The sequence below is a fragment of the Patagioenas fasciata genome, chromosome 14, assembly GCF_037038585.1.
Source record: "Patagioenas fasciata isolate bPatFas1 chromosome 14, bPatFas1.hap1, whole genome shotgun sequence".
NCBI classification, from domain to species: Eukaryota; Metazoa; Chordata; class Aves; order Columbiformes; family Columbidae; genus Patagioenas; species Patagioenas fasciata.
Window position 1 is genome coordinate 4902952 of NC_092533.1, and position 23622 is coordinate 4926573.

General features: G+C 40.5%; 1 protein-coding gene across 1 annotated transcript in view; it reads left to right on the plus strand.

Annotated features, from left to right (window-relative positions):
• The first annotated feature begins 821 nt into the window (after window positions 1-821).
• CLINT1 (clathrin interactor 1) overlaps window positions 822-23622 on the plus strand; it is a 49930-nt gene continuing 27129 nt past the window's right edge. Inside the window, exon 1 of the mRNA XM_065849172.2 lies at window positions 822-1000. Coding sequence (XP_065705244.1) covers window positions 960-1000 — 41 coding nt within the window. The 5' untranslated portion in view covers window positions 822-959. The remainder of the gene's footprint in view (window positions 1001-23622) is intronic.

The window sequence follows — 23622 nt, forward strand, 5'->3', positions numbered from 1 at the left end:
AATGGATGTGATCATTCCTTGGATTTGTATCAACTGACTTGGTCTTTCTCGAGAAGTGAAGCCAAGGGTCCCCCGTGTGCTGTGCCTCGATGGGCTGTGCTGTGTCTGTGCACACTCTGGGCTCCTCCAGCCGCGCTCCTGGGCTGCATTTCTTGCAGAAATCCCTGTCAGGGCCTGTAGGAGGAATCTGGAGAGTTCGCCCAAATTCACCACAGTCAATACGCCACGACCAGTGAATAGTCGTAAAGACAGAATGCTTCTCTTTAACGAGTTCCTTGCAATAAAAGCAGGGTATTTGGTATCTTATTATAGCCAGACATGACTTTTACACCTGCGTTTTGTGCTTTAACCAGCTGTTTGCACAGACTGTTCTCCCTCCGGTGCCTCGCAGACTGTGGGTCAAGTTCCCCCACAGGCTGGGTGCTGCAGCGGTGTGAGAGCAGGTCAGAGCCGGGCTGAACCGGCACCCCGAGCCAAGGAGGGCACAAAGCCTGGGCTTTAGCGGGGTGTGACTTCGTGGCCCGCACGACGCAGCCATCACCTCGGCTCGGCTCGGCTCGGCTCGGCCCGCTCCGCCGCCGGCCCCTCAGGCAAAGCCGCGGAACTACAATTCCCATCAGGCCTTGCGCGCAGAGCCAGCGCCCCTCGCCGGAGACTAAAGTTCCCAGCAGGCCCCGCGGCCGCCGGCGCGCGGCTCCCAGCAGGCCTTACGGGATGGCCCGGCCTCCCCGGCCCGCCCCGCCGGCAGGAAGACTACACCTCCCAGCAGGCCGTGCGGCCCCGAGAAGCTCCATTTCCGGGAGCGGTGCCGCGTCCCTCGTTAGGCAGAGGCGGCGGCTGCCCGGAGCGGGCCTGGCTCGGCGGCGCGGCGGCGGCTGCCCGGAGCGCGGCGAGCGGGGCCTTCAGGGGCCGGCGGCGGAGGGCAGCGAGGCCGGGGAGGTCTCCAGGCGGTCGGCGCCATGCTGAACATGTGGAAAGTGCGGGAGCTGGTGGACAAGGCGTGAGTACGGCGGGGCGCGGGCGGACAGGGCGGGGGGCCCGGGGCGGCTCGGTTGTGGCCCCTCAGTGGGCCCGTGCTCCCCCGCCCCCCTCACAACATGGCCGCTGCCCCTCCCCCTGCTGAGGTGGCTGCCTCACACCCACTCCGTGCCCGGCTCACCCCCTTCCCGCTCCCCCCTGGCCCTGCTCCCCCAGTCCCTGTCCGATGCGGCCCCGGCCCGTCCGCCCGGTGCCGCTTCGGCCTCTCCGCCAGGCAAGGGCAGCTTTCCAGTGAGTCTGTGGCCTTCCCATTATGGCTGGCTGCTTTCCCGCCCCTCTCGGGCTCGTCTGGGCCCTTCCGGCTCTTGGCGAGCTGTGTTTCTTCTTTGGGTACCCCCTTCCCTGCCGGGGTCCCAGGGGGTGTGTGTCCCTTTTGGTACATGAGCCTTTAAAACCTGGATCGGCTCCTGCCGTGGCCCCCGGGCCGTCAGGAAGGAGCAGACAAGTCACTCGGAAAGTAGGAGGGGAGTGGAGAACCACCTGTGCAGCAGGACATTTTCAGAGTGCTTCCAAAGTCGCCACATGCTCTCTAAATGTTTTCCTCCTCCCTATGGACAGGTTCCTATAGCAGTTGCCATTGAATCCCCACCTCTGGGCCTTTCAGAGGGGGATCATGGTAGAGGAGTGAAATGCTGTGTCCCACCCCTTGAACACTTACATAGCTCAGATACTTGCGAGTTTATTTCCTTGGCTAGAACGTGCAAACTTGGCTAATGTGTTGGCTGTCACGATCACCGTGTTGCAGCTTGAGAACGTGACGCTATTGTTGCGTTTCTCAACCACTCCTTTATTTTTGACATGAGAAAAAGATTGTTTTGTCACCTTAAATTATCTTTAGGGGCAAACTTGGACCACTTTTCCGTGTATTGTGGACTACTTGTAATAATAGTCTGTAGATTAATACATGCCAAATGAGATTACATGAACTAATAGTTTTGTCTAGCCTTAGAAGTTGAATAGCAAGTTGTTCAAAATTGAAGTTCCATTTTGAACATTTTATAATGTTGTTTTTCCAAACAGTTTTTAAACTGACCTGCTTTGTATGTAGACTTAAAGACAGCAAACTGAAGAGAAATGGCAGCTCATTCATGATAAGCAAGTGTTCTGCTTGTGGTGCTGTATACCAGACTGAGACTTTTCTAGGCCAAGAATCAGACAACGTTTAAAAACCACCAAGACTTCCATCCTGTTTACTTTTTATAGCTTCTTGCATGCAAAGTCAGCCCTTGCTAAAGTCGTTTTAATAATGTGACAAGTGATATATATATAGCAGGACAACACAAATAGCCCCGTCTTGAGTTCTAGAACCTCAAAGGACACTTTCAGGGAAATCAGGTTTTTGCTTGTGTACTTTTATTTATGTAGAATTCACAATCATTATAGCATTACAACGCTGTCACTGTTTTTAAAATGTTTAAGTATATTTTGCAAGTTATTAAGCCAAACAGTACATCAAAATCTGATTTGGAAAAGACATTCAATTTCCAAACCAGGTGCAAGAATAGGATGTTTCAAATAATAAAAAATGGGTTTTCTTAAACTCCAGTTTCTGGGAATAACATTATCCAAATAAAGCAGATTGTGTTTTTAAAAAGAAAAAGGGGGAGTGGGAGAGAAGTGGAGCTTGCAGAGTAAGTAATATTTAGAGGCATCAAAATCAATAGTCCCATTGTATGTGGTACAGGGTTGTCATAATGTCTTCTGTCTTAATGCCATGACTTAGAGAATTCTCTTCAGAAGAGGCCAAGTGATGTTATCTGCATCATAAATAACTGCTGAGGCTGTGGCAGAAACATACTGAACTTTAACAAGAAAATCTCTCCTTAAAAGAGGAATATGACTATATGGGGATTTTGAAAATGTGCAAGTAGCTTGAAATTTTGCTGCTTCAAATGTCGATGGCTTTATAGTGATTGTTAGCTCTGCATCTTGGTTTCATATTCAGCTGATACTTATCTTAGAATTTCGGCTTACTCGTCTGTTTTTTTTTTTTAAAACCTTATTTGGGCTTCAGGTGACTGAGAGCTTTGTGAGGTCAGATCTTTTTCTTTAAGGTGGAGCACTTGTATTGAACAATTTTCTGATTTTTTTGGTCTGTGAAAGTTCAATAAGCGATGATACATAGTTAAGCTACTATTAATTTTTTATTTTTTTTTAATGTCTGCTGGTTGCTTTAACATCAAAAAAATGAAGTAAAAATGATAGCCTCTTAAAGTTCTGAAAAGTTTTGGAACCTAAGAAGTTATCAACTACAAAATACACAGTAAAAATTCAAGTTTATATTTGGTATGTTGAAGTATTTGGTATTTATATTTTCTTTGGTGTGACAGAAGTTGAGCAGTGAAGTTCGTTAGGTCCACTCTGTGTCTCTTTACACTGGAATCACCTCTGTAGCATTTTCTGGTAACTCAAAAGTATGGATCTGCATACTTTTGTCCATAAGACAGTTATTTTTTATACTAAACGGTGGTCCTATTATATATGAAATTTAGGAAGACTGTGTGATAGAGTATTAGGTTTAGACTGTTTAAGATGTGAAAAGATACTTCGTTATGTGTCTGTTCTCGCTTTCATTAACTTCATTGTTCTTAGTTGCTGATATAACTCACACTTCTTAAATTTTAAGTGCCTTCATTAGTTAAAATTGAACAGTAAAACCTTGTTCCTGATTGGGCATTCCCAATAAGTTTGGGGCTTAAACCAAATAACTAATAAAGCATGTCTGTGCCTAGTACAATTTGCTTGTCCTAAGCTTTATTTTTGCAGTATCTAAATAAATGTCAAACTTCTTTCACCCTCCAGTTCCTTCCCAGGCACTGCAATGTGTGTAAGAGTTCTTCAAATGTGTGGAATTATATTGAGTTTCTGTTGAGTTTCTGTTTAAATTTAGACACCTTCTGAAGTACAAGCTAATTATTTCTTCTGGAATAAGTTCTATTTCACGTTATTTTATGATGTCAATAAATTAACTTCAGAAGGTAGCTTTTCACTAATTCTTTTTTTAGCTGTTCACTTGCATGGGTTCTTTTTCCTCAGTTGGTCAAAACTGAATTGGAAAATAAACTGTATAAATGCAGCCCTCTGTGCTCAACTTATTTGCTCTGCAACACTAAGCTCAGTTTAAATGACAGAGGTTTCTGGTGGCTCAAGTCCAGGGTGGTGCTTGATACAAAGTTTGTGAGTCAGGTGGCATTTCTGAGTCACTCCTGAAGTCATGTCGGAGATTTGATTCTGTTCTGTCCTAAACTTAGGTCTACAGTAGAAATATGTAGCCTAAGCATTATATGCAAGAGGTGGCCAGTTTTTCTGACCTAACGAGCTGCGTAACAACATCTTAACATGACAGAGTGCAGAGACACCCGTCGCATACTTCAGATAGCTGGTGGGAGTGTGAGCCCTGGATTGCTTGGGAGGTGGGAAGGATCGTGGTCACCACTGCTCTGCTGCACTATGGCCCTGCTGCTTGGGCTCTGCACGACCTGGTGACAGCAGCCCCAGATGTTCTGCGGCTCCCATAGCAGGGGGGTCAGGTTACCCCATCCTGCTCCCAAACAGACCTGTAGTTGTGGTGAAACTCAAGGGAAAGAGTTGCATTTGAACTGCTTGTGAGCTGCGTGAGACTCAGGATCTGTGAGCCGGCCAGTACTGTGCAGCAGCTTATATGAGAAATGTCGTGTTTTGATCAGTATAGGTGCATCTGTACTTGGATAATAAAACCATCAAAGGCTCCAAACAAGGATCTCCCGACTGTCTTGTGGTCCCTAAGATACAGTTCTGGAGTCCTGGCTATGGAAATATAGATTATGGTGCAACTTGGTAACTTCCTTCTTTAATCTTATAAGACAAGTATATGTTGTGCTTTCTGTTCTCTGTGAAATTTTGAGGTGAGTTCTACCAAGAAAACACCCTGGCTTTTTCAAAAGAAAACAAGTATAAAGAAAGCCTGTTAAAACAGTTTTTAACTTGGCTGAAGCAGAAAGGTTTTAGCTTGGCCTCGTGGCCAAGTTCAAAAGCTGGGCTGCCATATCCCTCTAGTTTTCTTGAATTTTCTTGAAGCAGAATCTGCTGATTCTTATTTTTCTGAAAAGTTACTGAATGTTGTTAACCTAGCACAAGGTTTTTTGGTTTAGAGCAGAAGGCAGAATTTGTGCATGTATAATTAACAAGGCTAGTCTAACTCCTCGTAGCAATAATTCTTCTCAATATGTCATTCTAATTTAAGGCTTTTGCTACCCAGTCTCTGTCACAGACATGTAGGACATGCAGTAAATAGGATGGAAGACCTTCGGACCCGTTGAGATTAGATTGCTGCCTGTGTCACAATGTTATGAGACTTTACAGCCACTTTCTTTAAGATTTCATTACCATTCTTAGCTTTTGTGATCTTCTACATGTATGACCAGAATGTGAGCGAGCTCATTTTAAGCACCTTCCACACATCAAAGAGTAAGAAACAGTCTAATTAAAAATGTGGTAAAGGTGACAGTTCTGTATGTAGTAAGGATGGTATAACCCAAATGTTCAGTTGAATTGGTTAAAGTGGGTGAGATAGTCGTCACTGAGTTTTTTTAGTTTCTTGGGTGTGTACTTAAAGAAGAGGAGAGTCTGTGAATTTCTTCCCACTATTAGGGTTATGACTTTGCCATCCTCCTGTTTTTTCTCATTCCCTGCCCAGTTCAGTTGTTGGTCAACCTGAGTCCAGCCTACTTTGCTCTTAGTCACACCTTCCTAGTGACCCAGCAGGAACGTATTTCCACTCCCTCGTGTTGTGAGGGGGGAGGTGAAGCATTACAGAGCCATATTTTCATAGATTTTGCAGGCTTGCTTACTTACTTACCCAAGTATGTAATATTTTTAGCTGTTTTTAAATGGACAGCAAATGATCTTGTTTAGAAGGGACTGTGATGCTCATACGGTTACTAAATGCTAGACGCATTTATAACACTTGAGCATTTATTTGTAGAGTTAGGCAGTAGTGTACTCTGTTCCTTCTTGTGTTGTGTATATTCAAGGAGGAAGGATTTTTAGTGTTAGTGAAAAAGGATTAAAGAAGCTGCTGTCATCAGGTCCAATACAACCAGGTAGAGGAGAAGTTCCTTTAGTTAATAAGCAGCAGGTTTTCTTTAGCACTTCTAATTGTACAAGCTGTACAGAAAAGGATAAATTATGGATAAAACAGAGTGAATTACTACTTCAATTGTCATTGTAATTCCTTGCTGTTGTAGCCTAAAGCATAGCATGTAAATTAGACCTTGCACTTCAGCTGAGAAGTAGAGGTTTCTGGACAACCCCTGCTCCACAGATGAGGAAAACTGAAAAGATAATTGCGTCAGGTAAACCAAGTCACAGCGAGTTGATAACAGTTAATACTGTGGGTTTGCCGACTTCCAGTCTCATGTTGTTATCTGCTAACTCGTGCTATGTCTTCATTATACTTATTAATATGGTAAATGCATACCAGTAATTTACCCTACAATGACATGGCTTACAGTTAAAATTCAATTGCTTGTTGCTTGTACCATGCTTGTGTTTGACCAACATATAGGCAGAATGCTACATATACTCATCTAGGGGTTTTAAATCCTCTTGCCTAACTACCTTATTTTTTTCAATGTGCCAGTAATTGTTATTGTTTATGGGCGATTTTCTCATGGTTCATGGAATTGTCCACCCAGACTATTGAGCTCTTCTGTAATGAAGTGCTGTTTGCTGGATTAGTAATAGCAGGCATTATGGTAAATGATCCGTCGTATGATATATCCAGCAAAAAGGTAAATAACTGTCTAACACTAGTGCGTTGCTGTCTGACCTTCCCATAAACTCCCTTGCTCCAGTTCCAGGATCATTTAGTTTTCTTTATATTTAAGATTGATTTGGTTTGCATAAGCAAGATCTTCAGAGCAGTGAACACTTCCATCGCTTTATGTAAGGGACAGTTAACCCTCGCTGCATGAATTGTCCTGCTATTGCTGCTTAAGAGACGTCCTGCTGATAACTGCTTTAAGAACAGCGTTTCGTATCATTATTACAAGCAAGGTGATGATTATTATCTCCAGCCCTATAAGGACTTGTCCTCTGCCTGGTTACCAGAGAATGAGACAGAGAAGAAATAGTCTTGGGAATGCAAAGTAAGGCTGTATTTGAAACAGATTATTTGACTGCAGCAGTATGCAGCTGGGTCTGCCAAGCACTTGTTGCAGCACTTATTTCTTAGGGATTTCTTCCTTCCTTTAAAAAACTTCCAAAAAGTTGCTGGTTTTAATAAGGAATAAAAATGGTTATAGTCTTTGGGCCATGTAATTTAGTGTTCGTGATAAGCATCTTTGAAAGCGTTATGCTCTCTTATCTCATGTACTTAGATATGTCATTCTCCTGTTTGAATATTCAACTGGTGGAGTAATCAAAAGTAGGTAAACGTTACAAGCTGAAGGGTGTATTCAGAGTTAGCGTAAGGTAGAATCACAGAATCATCATCAAGTCCAACCATAACCTAACCTAACTCTAACACTAAACCGTATCCCCAAGAACTTCATCTAAATGCCTTTGAAACAGCTTCAAGGGAAAAAAAGGATTGGGGAAACTCCCACCGGCATGGACCAAACACACAAGTTTCATTAACAAACCACATCAAGTGGTGCTTTTGTTAGTGCTCTTTCAAATTGCCATTTTACACCCTATGGAAGCTAACAATAGTTTGTATTACATTACATAAGGTGTTGGTCTTATGTATTTTCAGGGAATCTAAATGATGTGTGGTAACTTCTATGTCCTTGAATTATTTTTAAAACATAGCTTTACATCGCCTTGCCAGAAATAAGACCACATCTTCTGCTTGAGAAGTAGGTGAAGCTCATCAAACCGAAGAGCTTTACCTACATCACTGTGTACCTGTGGTCAAAAGGATGCAGGTGCTTAGCTGAGCTCTGTGCTACTGTCTCTTGGTTGCATTGCCAGCCAGTGCATGGTAAAATATTAGCTGATTTGCATAATTATTTTATATACAAGATATAATTACTTCCAAAACATTGTGCAAATGCCTAACACACTGCTGCTTTCTCTCCTGTCTGTTTCAAGGTGCAGCTCTAAGCATTGCATTGGTCCTAAAACACAGTATTAAAATTCTGATTCTTGTATCTCATAGCTACCTCTGTTCATTTAAAGTTTTCAATAACAGTGTTAGGAAAAAAAACCTATTCATTACTTATTTATTCCTCCATCATGTGCTGTGTAAGTAAGGTGGTTTTAGTTGCCATTCAGTGAGCTGGATAGAGGAGCAGATCAAATTGGAAGCTTTCTCTCTTTCTTTCTCTCTCTCCCAAAAGGAGTTTGTAGGTTATTTTTTTTTAAGTTAGATTAGTTTCATTTGCTATACAACTGTACCAGTATTTGTATCGCATGTCTGAGGAAGTGGTGCTGAGTTGGGAGGGGAGGGGAGAGGAGAGACACAGTTAAAGCTGGTGTAAGCAGAGGACATGGGAACATGTGGCTGAATCTCCCCGTGTAGTTGCCCTGAAGTCTCAAACATCATCAGTGCTATCACAACTATGAAAACATAACCTAACCCATGAAGTCTTCAGTTGTAGTTTCACAGCGTAAGCGTGGGCTGATGGTAAAAGAGGTTTTACAGCCTTCGTCTGCCACAGACGGCGCGTTTCTCCTCTCCTCCTTTGGCTGGCACTAACATACTTTCTGCTTGATGAGAGAATCTCTCAGGCTAACCAGTTGTTTTTGACAATTTAATTCTTGACTGGATCAGTTCCCTGGTGTAGTTAACTCCATGGTCACACAAATATTTGTACTGGCATAAAGGAAGGAATGGTGTTTGGGTAAGAAGGAGGGCAAGGTACAGGTTCAGTGTTTGAAGTGCACCCTTAGTGTGTGGTTTCACAACAGGGTGACGAACTTCAAGATTGTTCTTCCACTAAAAGAGAATGTCCCACTTTTATACCGGATGATTCCCTGTCTTTGCCTTCCTTATGCTGCCACTGTGTAGTTCAGGATTTGCTTGTGCTGTCTTGCTGACAGAGCTGAGAAAACCCCAAGCTTTTAGGGTTTGGAGCTGATTTGGCTACGTGCTGTGTAAGCGGCTGCTTCTGGCCTCACAAGCCCTTGTGTTGATGAGGGAAAGGAGAAGCAGATTGGCGGGGACCAATTTTTAATGCGAATACTTTTTTGCCCAACTTTATGTATTATTTGAAACTGCACAGTATATGGTTTGTTAGATACAAAACTGCTCTAAACCATCACAAATCTGAATTATAAGTTTAAATTTCTCAAAGTTGCTCTTCTGTGTTGTGGATCACTGCTTCAGGCTCCTGAGCTGACCTTCCAGTGTTTGTATCACTGTTGTGTTGGGGATGTGTGTCAATTTGTCTAGTTCCACTCCTTGGTCCCTAGTTTGGGAGAAGGGGTATAGACTGAAATAGATAGTTTTGTATCTTATGTGGTGCTCCTTTGAATGATTCGGGCTGGAAGTGACCTCAAGATCCAACAGGTATTCTTATGAGAGGTGATTTCAATTAAATTTAAAAGCGCAGCTAATTATATTAGAACTACTGATGGTGTCTATTTCAGTTATTATAGAGTGGTGAGAGTAGTATTCTAAGTAGACTTATTTTAAATATTAAATCTTTTCAGATATGTTTGGTTTGCCACTGAAAATGAAACTAATATGACAACATCAGTATTATTACTATGTTTTAAGGAAGATACCTCAAAGCTGTTGCACTCTTCCCTCCCCTCATCCAGCTAGTGTGTCCTGTTCTAACCAGTTAAATATTGACTGCATGCTTTAATAGATATTAACTGGTTCATTTGGGATACAATTAGGAATATTAGTGTATATTCAACTTGTTTAATGAGACTGACCTGCATTTTTTTTAATCTGTTGTAATAATAATGAGCCCTATTGGGAGTTAAGGAGTATGTGGTTTGTTTTTTTTCTCTGCTCCATTCTGACTCATAACAATAAATGTTTTCCTTGTTAGTTGCTCTCCCCACCTTGTCAAGCTGTTTAGAAACATCCTAATGTACATTACAGACTGTTCAGTGTTTCCTCTCAAGACTTAACTTCAGTAAACAAACACGTCCCTGTGTGGTTCTGGGAAGGTGAGTGTTTTGTGTTCTATGAGACTGGTCAGGTGGTTTCTCAAGTCTATTTTGAATATAAAGAGGAGAAAAAGGCTTTGGATAACCTTAGATAATTTCATTGGAGTTGCAGTGGGTGACCACATCTTCTGAAAAATAAATTACGTCCTTCGTAACTTACATCTGCAAACAGAGCCGATACCTTAATGATTGCCGTCACTTTTAATTATTCATTGTTTTGACAATGATTTAATTAGCTATTCCTCCATCTGATCAAGCAAAGAGAGGTGGGGGAAAAAAGAAATCCCTCTGTTCAAAGGTGTGTATTGTCTAAATGAGTGAACTTCTAGCACAACGCTTTATCTCTCCTTGCTGCCCAACAGATAATGCATATCCTGAGACAGTTGAAAACTTAGTGCTAATAGACTTCTAATTGGAAAGTGGAGTCTCTTATCCTTTAGGGTAAAACTGCCAGCATCAGGTTGTCGTTACTTACACAGTAACTTCAAACTTCTGTAGCTGCAGACATTAGTTCATAAAAATCCAGTAATCTTATGATTAGTGAGTAAATAAATAAATTGTTCCTTTATTGAACCATAGTGGAATTAGTTTGTTGTAAATACAGTGTAATTTGAAATTATCATCTGTATCTGGGCAGGAACTAGAAACTGGGTCTCTGAGACAAATGAAACAGCTCTTGTTACTTTTTTAGGACATAAGTTACTTGATCTCCTGGAGGAACCAGTTTAACAAATGATACCTATGAAAGGAGGGGAAACATCATTATCCTCCACAAATAAACACGGCTCGGCATTTTGAAAGTTAATTTGTATTTAATTTGGCAGACTCATTCCACAACAGAACACTTGCTTTGAGTAAAAATGCATGTATGTGAACTTGTGGGGTTTTTGGTTTGCTGAGCTACCCTTTTTATTTAATGTGAGATACCAATTTGAAAATTGTAATGAAATGAATATTAATAACACTGATATCATAATACTTCACATACTCCGAATGATCTGTTCTTACTGCTCGTGCCCGTTTTTGGATGCTCAGCTGCGAACAGCTGTAGGACACTCTGCCTTTAGCTATCAACCAAAGTTACTTTGTCCAACTGCTTACTACAGTAGTAGAAGGATTTCTAGGTTGTGACCTGCCTTCAGAGAAAACTGAATGACAAAAGAAAGCAGGTTTTAAGCTAATTTAGTCTATTTAGGATTACGGTTACTGCTTTTTATTCTTAGATACACTTGTAGCAGGAAGGAAACATAATTCATGGTCATTAAAGGATGAACAATCTGAAGTAGGATTTTAGTTAGATTTTTCTAAAAGAATTTTTTTGTTGTTAATTTACTGGTTGGAGTGTAATAAGCTGAAAACGAAGTGATTGTGCTGTTCCTAGGAACTGCATTTGGATTGATTTAAATTCTGTGCAAGTATTTTTTTCTCAGTGTGTTCTTGGAACAGTGTTTGTTTTCCTCATGCACTTTTTTTCCTTGTAGCAATTACTCTGGTGTGGTTTAGTGAAAAACTTCAGTTTTCTCTTTCTAAAGACTCACCCGAAACCAAAGTTTTGTTTATGACAAATAAGATTGAAACACCATATCCCAGTAATAGTTGTAGAAGACGCAGTAAATAGTAATAAAACTTGACAGGGCAAGAGGCAGAGGGCACAAATTAAAGCACATCATCTTGCATCTCTGCGGTCACAAGAGCTCTTTACAGAACACTGTAACAAGTATCGGCCAGAATACATCAAATGAAAGTGGACTGAGAAGGTGCAACAGCCCTGGATTTCCTAATGCTCAGTTTTGGGGAAAAAAAACGCTGTTTCAGCCAGCAGAAATACTGTGAGTGACGCAAAGTGTGGTGCAGCCCTTCTGTAGTATTTCATTATTGTTTCATGTGCCATGAGCCTTGCCTATAATTCTTGTATCAGTTGAACTATTCTGATGTACTTTTGATTATATATGGTGTACTTATCCCATTTAACAAGATGTTACAGAAGAAATAGTGGGGAAATGGCTGATTGTCAGAACTGCTGGTCAGCATAACTTTGTTGTGATTGTACTAAATTATCTTAATCAGGAGATGACAACTAATTTAATGGAAGGAAGGCCTCCAGTTGGTGAATGGCAAAATAGATCTTGGATCTACTGTACAAGATGTATATCTTTTACAAAGTATATCCATCTTGGTAGAAGACAGATTTTAGAAGACTGAAGAATAAGATTGGACCTGGAATATATTTCTTTCAGAAAATTTTTGATGAATCTGTTCTGTCAGTGTCCTATTAAAACAGTTTGGTTGGCAGGACTCTGTTATAGGCCAAGTATGAAATAACACAAGCATGACTCAACGGAGGAGCAACATGCTGGAGAGAACTTTTTCAGATCAAATTAACAAGCAAACTGTGTCAACCAGTCAGTCCCAACAAACTGAAAATTCAGGACTAAAGGCGTGAGGGCAGAGCAAGAACAAGCCCAGGACTGTATTGCTTGAAATCCAACCACCCCCTGCGGGTGAGGGAGAGGTGACGTGGGCAGGAAACATGAGAGCGATGGGTGATTTCATGTGTCCTATGTGGGTTAGATGCACATTGCATCACTGTCTTATCCTGAGAACAGGACGCATTTAGATGATCAGTTCCCCAAAGAGCTAGTCAAAAGGGCAGTAGTCGTAAGGCCTGGACTTGAGCCTGAGCTGTGCATTGATTCTGGTTCAGGATGTTACTGTCAGAGCAAATAGTGAACATAAAGCACTTGGATTAAAGTCTTCTAGTGAGAAAAAAAGGATTGGAGGGAAAAAAGCTTCCAAGGGCCTGCTGAAGAATGGAATCCTTGCAGGTATGGAGGAAAAAAATGCTATATTGGTGGCTCATAACAAAACTGTTGTCACTTCTTGAAGACGATGAGAAAGAAACATCATTGGTGAAGAGAGTTAAGACTGTAAGAACAGATTTTGGGAAGAGAAGCTGATCAGCTTCTCTGTAGCAACATCAGTATTCATTTTCTGATTTTAATTATTTTCAGGAAATAAAAGTCCTGAGATCTAATGTTGAGGTTGTGGGATTTTTGCAAACAGCAACAACTGTAGAATTCATTGCAGTGTGTTTAGAAATAAGATCAGTGAATGATAATGCAGTTCACTTTAGAAAAACAAAGATGATAGTCTCAAGTGTCTCCCTCTCTCCCACTGAACACCACCTGTGTAGCAATTGCACTGAAAGACACTTGAATAAATGAAGGAAAACAAGTGGTTATGAGCCTGCAATTTGGTAACTGTGTAAGCTGTTGCCTCCTCTTCCTTTCTCCTACTCTGAAAAGTGCAGTGCAGCTTCTGCCTCAGTCTTAAGATGTTAACCAGGACACAGGATTGTATTAAATGGACAGCTGAAGGTTTTCTTGTTTAGATGCTTCAATCTGCGGCTTGGACCATACTTCTAGATTCTGTTGTCGATGAGCTACATGTCTCAGGCTTCCTTAGCTAATATGACATGAATGCTTTGCTACATCATGGATGAAATGTGAAGCTGTACAGAGTCATAATAGCTCTGTAGTTGAAGGCAGAAGGAAACTACAGGTCCTTCAAAGCTGGTCTGGGTGTTAGGGACCGTGTGCGACTTGTGTTGTGAAAGTCGGGGGTGTTGGAGGAGCTGACAGGAATTAGAGCCCTCGGACGGGCTGGAGGGAACAAAGGTGGTGCTTTTGGAGCGAGACTCCAACCTTATCTCGTACCCTTGCCTGTGGATGTGATCAGAGAAGATCTTGTAACAGGTGCTTGCTGTTGGTGTAGAGGAGTTATCTGTATTCAGGTTTCTTCCTCTCAAAAGGCTTGCAGAAGATGGTTGATATTGTGAAGTACCGGGCTGCATGGGATGTCACAGTTCCAAAGTGATTATGTAGTAGCAAAGAATGATCAGTTTGTATTAAAAGCTTCAGTGCCTGCATTGTTTAAACTTCAGTCAGCCCTCCCTAGTGGAACAGCTAGCATGTGTTCAGAGTAATGCTTAATGTGTAAAAACTTTGGAATTAGGACAATGTTTTAATGGTACTCAGCTTGTGATGAAGGGATAGCTGAAACCATAAGGATCATTGAGCATGGGCCATGAATGTTTAGGGGTGCGTAGTTTTTGGCAGTATTAAACTCCATATTATCGCATGTGATAATTCTGTCCACACCAAATACTCTCAGTTGACAAATTTTTGAAACAGTTCTTTGTCTAAGCAAGGTTTAGATTATTTAGAATTCAGTGTGATTAGTAACACTGAATAGGTCTGTACCATTCAGGCTATGTTCCTGCTTTTCAGGGTAAAATCTCTAGTTTTTCAACTAATATACTCCAAGCATGCATAGCATCATTAGGAGGTTTCCTTAACCAGTCGTTGCATTACTGCAAACTCAAAACTGTTACATGGACCTCAGTGGTGTCAGAAGCTCCTAGTGTGAAGTTATTTGTTGAACACATTTCACATGAATAGTGAATGAATAGTTACAAATATAAATAGCTCAGAATTACAAAAACTCTAGAGGTGAGGGGGGCTTATCAAAGGAGTGTTATCTTGTGTGAAGACACTAATAGCACAGCTCTTTTGACACTCTTAAAACTTAAGGTTTGTTTTGGGAATAGGACACGCATTGTCTTAAGTACAGAGGTTGTTGCACACCATTCTGTAGGGTTGGGAGTCTTGGTATTCTTTTCAGTGTGAGGTTGGTTGGTTATTTTCTCTCTCTCATCTTCCTCTTCCATTCAAGATCACTCTTAAATAGGAAGCCTGAGGTATGCAAGTGAGTTGAAATGACTCATCTTGGGTGTACCTACAGCTTACTTGTCCTCTGAAAACTTTTACCCCTTTTATTTCTTGTTTCAAAAGAAGGATAGGACCTCATTCTTCTTGTAAATACTTATCTCTCAATATTAAAATATTGGGCCCCAATTTTAATAGCTCAATGACTGAGAGTGCTTGGAAGTCTCTGTATCTGCTCAAGGTTTCTCTACACACTTAAAATGCTTAAGCTGTGGGCTTCAACGTGGTGTGTTAATACTTTGTGCATACAAAGAAGGGAGTAGCACGGGGTCACTAGGTACCTGACTCAGAAGGCAGCTTATGCAACGTATTATGAACACTTGAAATGAGCTTTTTGGTTTGGGGAGGAGTTGCTCTTGAAGTCACGGGGATGCAACAAAGTACAAAGAAAGCCGCTTGGAGGGTGTCAGCTATGGTGGAGAGTGTTGCAGCCTCTCCCAAATAATGTATTTATATTTGAGTTTTCTAAGTGTCTAGTAGTGTTCATTGGGACTGTCTCTTTTTTGTGTGCTATCATTTTATTCAATAAAAAGAGCACTCTACAGAAGGTGTGTTTTTAATTAGATTTCTCTTGCTCTTTGTCCTGCTTGGTTAGACATTTGTTTTCTTTATGTCAGATTACCTAATTGGATCGTACTTGGTGGGAAATTTGTAGTGGCTCTTGCTGAGTCCTGAAGGAGGAGGAGCAAAGTGACTGAATTCTGGAATGAAATGTCATTAACTCTAAAAAACATTTTAAAAATTGTTGCAGCTTGTTTGTTACAGAAGAAAACATCTGAAGGGTAAGGAGTAGAGTAGTGAAGTTGGAGGATGGAGCAAAAATAAATCTAGTTGTGACTACAGCATACCTATGGAAATCTCTAGTTCCGCAATTACAAAAAGTTATCCATGTTTTGTAATTCCACTTTTTCTTTGCTATATGGCTGCTATTTTTTAAACATAGTGTATTGAACTTTGAAAGCAATGAAACCCACGGGGGTAGGAGCTGTGAAGCAGTGACTGCAGTCTGGTAAGGGAGATGATGCTCACACATGTCTGAGGAGACTGAAAATTTGAAATCTGTCTGAATCAAACCCAGAGCCGCTCATTTAGCGCTGTAACTGTCCCGCCAAAGTGTGAAGTGTTGTCTGAAAGGCAGCTTTCTTCTGCTTGTTTGTGAAATTTGTTTTCATGCTTAAGATGAATCAGATTTGTTGTGAGAATGGTTTAGGTTTAATTGTACTCTAATTGCAACTAAAATTTGACCTAAAAAACGTGACCTAAAAACTAGTACAGAAAAAGAATGGAAATACTGTTGCAGGGTTCTTACTTCGGAAGTTAAAAGTAAGTGTTTTGATTCGTGCTGCTTGCTGTATAACACTTATTGTGGTAAATCACCTATTAAGGGGTTTTTGAATGGAGGAAAATGACAACACTTACTAAGCCTTTAAAAATGGAAATGTGGTTTTGAAGATGAGAGGATGCTGACTGAAGAATGTCAGGATGGGTGTTTGGAACCAAAACATCTCCTAAAGAAATGGGCCTGGGCTTCAGATGAAGTAAAACTATATGTAGATGTGGTACAAAACCACAGTTAATAATATTAACATGGCAAAATCCTCAGTGAGTTTGAGCAATTATTTACCATCACATATTGCTGCTCTACAATTGTTGGCAACTGAAGATATTTAAAGCAGCCATGTGTCTGTTAGTATAAACCACCAGGGATGGTTTTATGTAAGAATATGGAAGTATTAACACTTACATACTACAAGGAATCTGCAGTAGGAGAGATGAAATCAGTCTTAAATCAACTCGGGGAGGAAGTGTTCATTCCTTGCACAAATATGCTTTAAAACTACCATGTAATTAGTCACCTCATGTTCCCAACACCTGTAAAAACTACTTCAGCTGCAGCATAGCAATTACGAAACATTAAGAATCTAGCCAGCTGCAGTTGGGTGATTTGTGAGAGGGGGGAAGCTTTCCAAGGAACACTTGAGCAATTTGCAGTGGTGGTTTCTGTAAGTGAGAGATCTTCCCAGTTCTCTAACAGGCTTCCATTTAATTCTTAAAAGTCACTGTCTTTTTGGACAGTGTGTGTGTGGTGGATATGGGGTTATCTTGTTTACTTGTAGACTTTGTGATCAGAAGTTGTAAGGCACAGGAAATAGTTTATAGTTCCTTCCTCTCACAAGTCGTCATTCATTTGTGGCCATCAGGATATTTTTCTTGGCTTATCTCTTTTTGTGCAGTTTGCCTTGCACATCTGCCACATAAATTATGAAGCTGGTAACTTGAAAAGCTGAAAATGTATTTCAGATCCTACTGTACCAGAATGAAGATGACGTGTTGGTCAGAAAATGCGTAATTACAACTTGCATTCAAGGTCTGTAAGAATGCCTGGTATTCCTGTACTAAATTGACTGGTGTCGTATTTGTGATGCTTCTGAGAAGTGGTTTAAAAATCAGTAACTCAAAGCGGTCAAGTATCAGCTAATATTGCACTGTTACCTCTGTGTAACCTGAGGTATTTCACCAGGCATTTGTGCAGATGGGTACCCATCTGTTTCTTCCTTGACTGTGGACTGCTGGCTTGATATTTGGTATCCATATGTTTCATCTGTAAGGCTCTAAATCTAAGCTGCGTGTTTTGTAATAAAAGTGACATTACTGACAGGAGCAAAATGAAAATGCATTAAGTTTGTTACATGTTTTTTTGTTAGTTTGCCTTCACCAAGCAAGGAGAGAGATGCTGGCTGAGATTGAATATCCCAATTGAATATCACTGGGGGGAAGGGCAGCACCATCTTTATTTTGAATACGATTAATATCTTTTTGTCTGAATAATTGTCCTGAATGTCCATTATATTGTTTGGGAAAAGAGCTGGATACATGATGTCTTATTTTTGTGTCCTCTGTGGTTGAGTTTTCTAAAGTAGTGACAGGTTGTCACAGGGCAGGGAAATCTGGGGCTGAAATGTACCTTTTGTTTTGACTTTGTCTTAAATCCTTTCACTTTCTTGAAATGCAGGTTTGGACTGGTGAACAGCTTCAAACCCTCGGATCCTGAGGGAAGTGAAGTTAACAGAACTAAGTGGAGTTAATATACCGAGGTGCTTCTGGCTTGGCGTGCTGGCTCTCGGGGGTTTGGGAGATAGTGCTGTGCAGATCAGGAGCGATTCTTCTTTAGCTCACAAATTCAAATACTCTTTCAGAAGGATTTCGTGCCCGGATGGATAAGCATTAAATGATTTTTTTTTTTAATTGGAAAAAATGTTTCTGGAAACTAATTAACAATTTAATAGATGCCAAGATTCCCACACCTGGGATTAGGGGAGATGTATCCTGTACTCAGATAAGGTGTTTAGCTTTTTCAGTTACCTTGTACTCTCACTAGTTAAAACTAACTTCTGCACACAGTTTAAAAAATAGATAATTTAATATTAAATTAACTTTTTAGCCTTCTCAGAAACCTTTCCATCTTTTTCCATTCCTGCTTTACAGGAAACTTTTAATCTAGACACTAAAAATAGCCTTGATGCATGACTCACAGGAGATGAACAGAGGGGGTAAGATGATGTGTTCCCTCCTTTCCAAGGGCTTCATTTAAATGCATGTGTGTCTGTGGGTGGGGGTCTTTTAGATAACTATACTGAGAAAATGTTACTGGGGTCTGCCGTATCTCTTCTCCAGATGTTGAAAGTTTGCTTTACTCATTTTATAGTGCATTCAATTCTTTTAAAAAAAAAAAAATTAAGTATGGATGCAGTCTCAAACATCTAAGAATGAAGCTACATTATATATTTTTTTCCTTTAAATTATCAGCCCATGTATTGATTTTTTTGGGGGGAATCTGAAAATAAATTGCTCCTGTTGTGTTTTGGTTGATATTCCTAAAAGCTGCACCATGGATCAGATGAAGAATAAATAGCTCATGGGTCCCTGTTGAGTCCCATAGTGACAAACTGCAAACTTCTCAGCTGGAAGGTGCTGAACAACCCAGCTGTCAGTAGAGAGGGAGCTGCTGGGAGACAAAGGCGGCACTTGAGCTGGAGGAGCAGAGCATTCGCTCGGCCTCCAGATGGGAGTTACTGCTGCCTTTGTTCAGGGGTTCACGGTGAAGCCACCACCAGGCTGGTAACAAACTGTCCGTATGAGAGCAGAACGCTCCCGCTCCTGTCCGGGTGCCCTTCATTGGAACGGTACCAGTGTTCAGGTGGATATATGCAAGGTGAATAAATGAAGCAGCTGCGTATGTTCTTCCTCACTCAGAGTTAAACTAAACTTTCCTCATGCTGTAATTTAATGGTTTCTCAACTATTTATTTTTCAGATGCCATTTATGGTCCTTTCTGGTCAGACATCGCAATTGATTAATTTTTAAAAGCAAGTAGCACAGCATAGAGCAGTGCAAGCGTATTCTTACTGGATTTTCTCTAATAGAGCTTTAGAGATGGTTACTCTAACAATCTCCTTTGCTATGTCACCAGGTGAGGTGATGAGATTTTAGTCTGAGTCAGTAACATCTGTTACAGACCAAATTTAACATTTGCTTTGTTTTTATTCAATTATAAAGTCATAGCAAACAAGGAGAAGATTTTGTAAAAATAAAGAAGCTTCTAACAAAATTAGAGGAAGAATGAGATTAATGTATACGAGACTGCCTGTTGAAAGGATAATGCTAAACACGTAGTTATTTAAAAGATAAAATTATGTTGTGTCTGTTTTGGCACATTAAATAACAAAAGGTTAAAAGATGTGTTTCTTGCAAGGCTTTGGTATCATGCTACATGGTGCTGGAACAGAGCTGCTCCCATCCTCTTCATCCAGACCCTTCCCCCTCTAACTGACTAATTATTTCCTTCAAAAATATATAATTTCTTTAGTGTTGCTGTTTGTTCAAATAGCATTAATGTTCAAACTATATGTATGATGGACATATATGTGTGTAACGCTTGCATACTTTTTTTCTTCTGCACTTAGATTTTAAACAGGTATTTGCAGAATGGTGTCTCATTGGAAACTGTTAATGGTGGTAAAATGTAGAAAGTTTCTCATCTCAGCTTTTAGTATTTTAGTGCTCCCAGTTGTAGAATTAAAAAAAAGGAAAACAGAAGGTGCATAATCCAGTGATGTCCTTGGAGTAATAGTTAAAGGCATAATATTATGCACATAGGAGTCCCATGTATACATGATATTGTAATTGGTTTGAAATATATATTGAAAAAAAATGTGAACTGTATAACCAGGTTTCTTGTTCCTGCTGCTCAGTCCCTGAGCTCAGTGGGCAGCTTCCCAGAGCTTCCAGAAGTGTTTCTAATTAGGCTCACCCTGTCCAATCCAATACCTTTATCATCACTAGAAAGAAACTGTTGTAATGTACCCTTTCTGTGGCTTCTGTTTATTTTAGTTTTCACAAGATTAGGCATGGCATTTCACAAATCTTCTGTGGATTTAATGTCCAGAGCTGTACTGGTGTCCTCAGTGACACCACCCACATCACAGCAGCTCTAATCCTAATGGTGCTTTTAATGGAGAGCTCTGACTCTTGCCCCGGGGCGTGTTCAAGGCTTTTAAGTTAGTGCAGAAACATTGACTAAGATCTGTTAAGCTTTCTGATTCCTTAATATGTTTTAAAGTAAGTTCCATTCTGGATGGATGGATGGATAGATATTTATCATCCTTTCATTACATTTAATGCATAAATACCTTATTTTCTCATGGTGCTTATTTTCTCTATCACAGGTTTCCTATGCACATGCTATTTAAAGGTTTCTGCATGTTTAAGACTCTGCTGCTTTAACGCAGAGTTTACGTGTTGTTTTCAGATCTGAACCTTTGAGATATAGACTCTGCTCCTTTCCCAATGAACTCCTATCTCAGGAATATTTCAAAAAGGTGTTGTTCCCAAAATCTAGCAGTGACCTGTGAGCTTCCTTTAGGAGTTGTGATTTCGCACACTTGAATGCGTTGTCCGTGCGATGAGGGAACAGAACACCACTGAAAACAGAAAACACCTGGAAGATACAGGAGATGCTGGGGGGCATGTAGTGGAAATCTCTGTGTGGTGTTTTTTGGGAAGACCATGGACATTGAACTGTTTGCTCTTCCTAGTGCTACGTGCGCAGCCAAGGTTCCAACCAAAGTGTTGGTGAATCGAGTGAACAAAGGCAAAAACCGTTGCATCTTTTTCTTTAGCAGGTCTGCTAGTACTGTGTGTAAATCATTGTTAGGAATTATCGTTGGAGATTTAACCTTGGAGTTTGATGGTTAATTTTTGAGTAGAGATTAGCTGAGAAAAGGGGTTCCTTCCATTTCTGTTACTGACTGCATTCAAAACCTTGTTTCCATGTTTCCAAAGTGTTCCTGGTTCAAGGGTGGGCTTTAAGGTGGGATTTTTCAGTGTGGAACCAGCCGTGATTGATACGGGGTGATTAGTTCAGGCACAACAGAGCTGGCTGTAATGTTGCCACTTGGAAGCTATTACTAGAAGCAGCATAGTTATAGCTGTGTAGTATTTTACAAATGATGATAATATTCTAATAGATAGTTGACCTGACTTCAGCTACAGCGTATGAGTATGTATATAGAGAACATCTTGTGGTCCTCAACAATGAAAAATCTTCACTCTGAAACAAACACTTCAATTCACAATGTTGTGAATATTTAATATTCTAGTAGAGTGTTTGTTGGAAATACAGTAATTTTACTTTCCTGGCATAAAAACGATTCTTCTTCCTGGTCTGTAAGAGAAAAGGTTTCTTTTTCAGTATTTATTTTGTGGATATTTTATGCAACAAAACCACTGAAGAAGACTGAAGTGCTTTTCAGGCTTTTGCAACTGTAAAGTTTGAAGTGGCAGATACTGGATTAACATTTGGGCTGGACCTATTTGGGCTGGACCTTGGTAGCTTCTCGGATCCCCTTGGTTTTATATGAATAGGTACGGAACTTCTTGTCCCCTCTTGCTGGTCTGCTTGCTGTCTCCAACACCACTGAGACATTATTTTTATCTCAAATTATGCATTGAAGGTACATGCAATGTTTCCTCTTGTCCCTCACATCCCTCTCCTCATCCACTTCTTATTTTCTGGGATATTGTTACGCTATATAGCGTAACTATATAGCATGCTCTAGGGTACGACACCTGGATGACAGCTTTATCTCAATTTACAAATCTCAAACTTAGAACGACATTCGAAACGATTTACAATCAATTGAATCCTTAGAGAGACTTTTCTTTGAAAAATGCAGACAGAATTGTAGCCAAAGCAGTGTTGTGGGGGTGTCTCACATCTACTCAGAGTCAAAATACATTAAAATATAATTTATGAAGTGCCTGTAAAACTTTTAACTATATCTATCTTTTTTCCTTTTTGGTTTTTTTAAGAGGAAGTGTGTCCTATTGTCTGATGCACTCGGAGATGATCAGATATTTATAACCATTACCCACTGGCTTTTCACTCTATCCATTTATTCATGTGGAAGAATTTAGTCTCAGACTTGAGCTACCTATTCAGTGTTGCTATAAATTGTAGATGCAAACATTTAAAGTTGTAATAAATGACAAGCGAACATTTTGCTCGCTGTCACCATGCTGGCTGTTTCACAGATGTGACAGTGCCCTCTCTTGGCTTTTCTGAACAGCTTTGTTTTTTTTTAAAGAAACAATACTGAAATAATTTATAAGGGGTACAATGAAAAGTAAAAATCATCTGTTGGCACTAGTCTATGATTTAATAGACTTAAATGTGAGACACAAGCAGAAAATCACGCAAAAGTTTGTGACATTAATATCAACCCTTTTATTGTGGATGTAACTTTCAAGATACATTTCTTGTGTTTAATGTTTTTGTCTGTGTCAAAAGTTTCTGTAAAAGTACGTATATTTATGTACATATTTATGACAGCTTGTCACTTAGTGATTTGGGGTAAATCCCAATGTAGTCTCACAGATAATAGTGTGTTTTAAACACTGTCTGTCCGTCCTGCCCGCTGCGTGTCCGTTTGCTCACAAAGCAGAACGTGGCCCTGCGATCCGGCACCGTTCCCTGGAAGCCGCCCAGTATAAACCGATCAGAGAGCCCCCTCTGGTGTCTGCCGGGATCCTCGGATATTAAATTTCTATCAATCGCAGGAAGTCTTGGCAATCACGCTCGTCACTTTTTCCCTTCACATCTGGACATAAATGATTTTGTTGTTGCGGAGGTCCCAGGAATCATGGGTAGGGCATGGAATGAGGGCCATAGAAAACATGGGAAAGGAAGAATAAAACTGTATTTCCACCTTTTTAGAAATGGTTATTTTTAAGTGACCTGGAACGATGCCAAACTATACAACAGTTTGTTGTTTTTTTTTTTCCTTGGAGTTTACATTTGTTGCTGAATTAAATGCTGCTTAGAGATACTTTGTTTTGGAACGCTTTATGCCATTAGATCTCATCTTGACATTTACAAAAGAGCTTTCTCCTGGCTGCTGAGAACAATAACTTTATGCAGGATAGCTTTAGAGACAGAGTATGTCTCTCTGCTTGTCAGGGTTTAAGGGCACTTTCTTCTTTCTTTTGGCATTACTTAATTTCCCTTGTTTCCCTTCCATTTCCCCCTTTCGACCCTGATGCCGCTTGAGCCATGTGCTTTGAGTTCTTCCATAGCTAATGCTGGTGCTAGATATAGTTTGTGGGGGGGTTTTTTTGGTTGTTTTTTGTT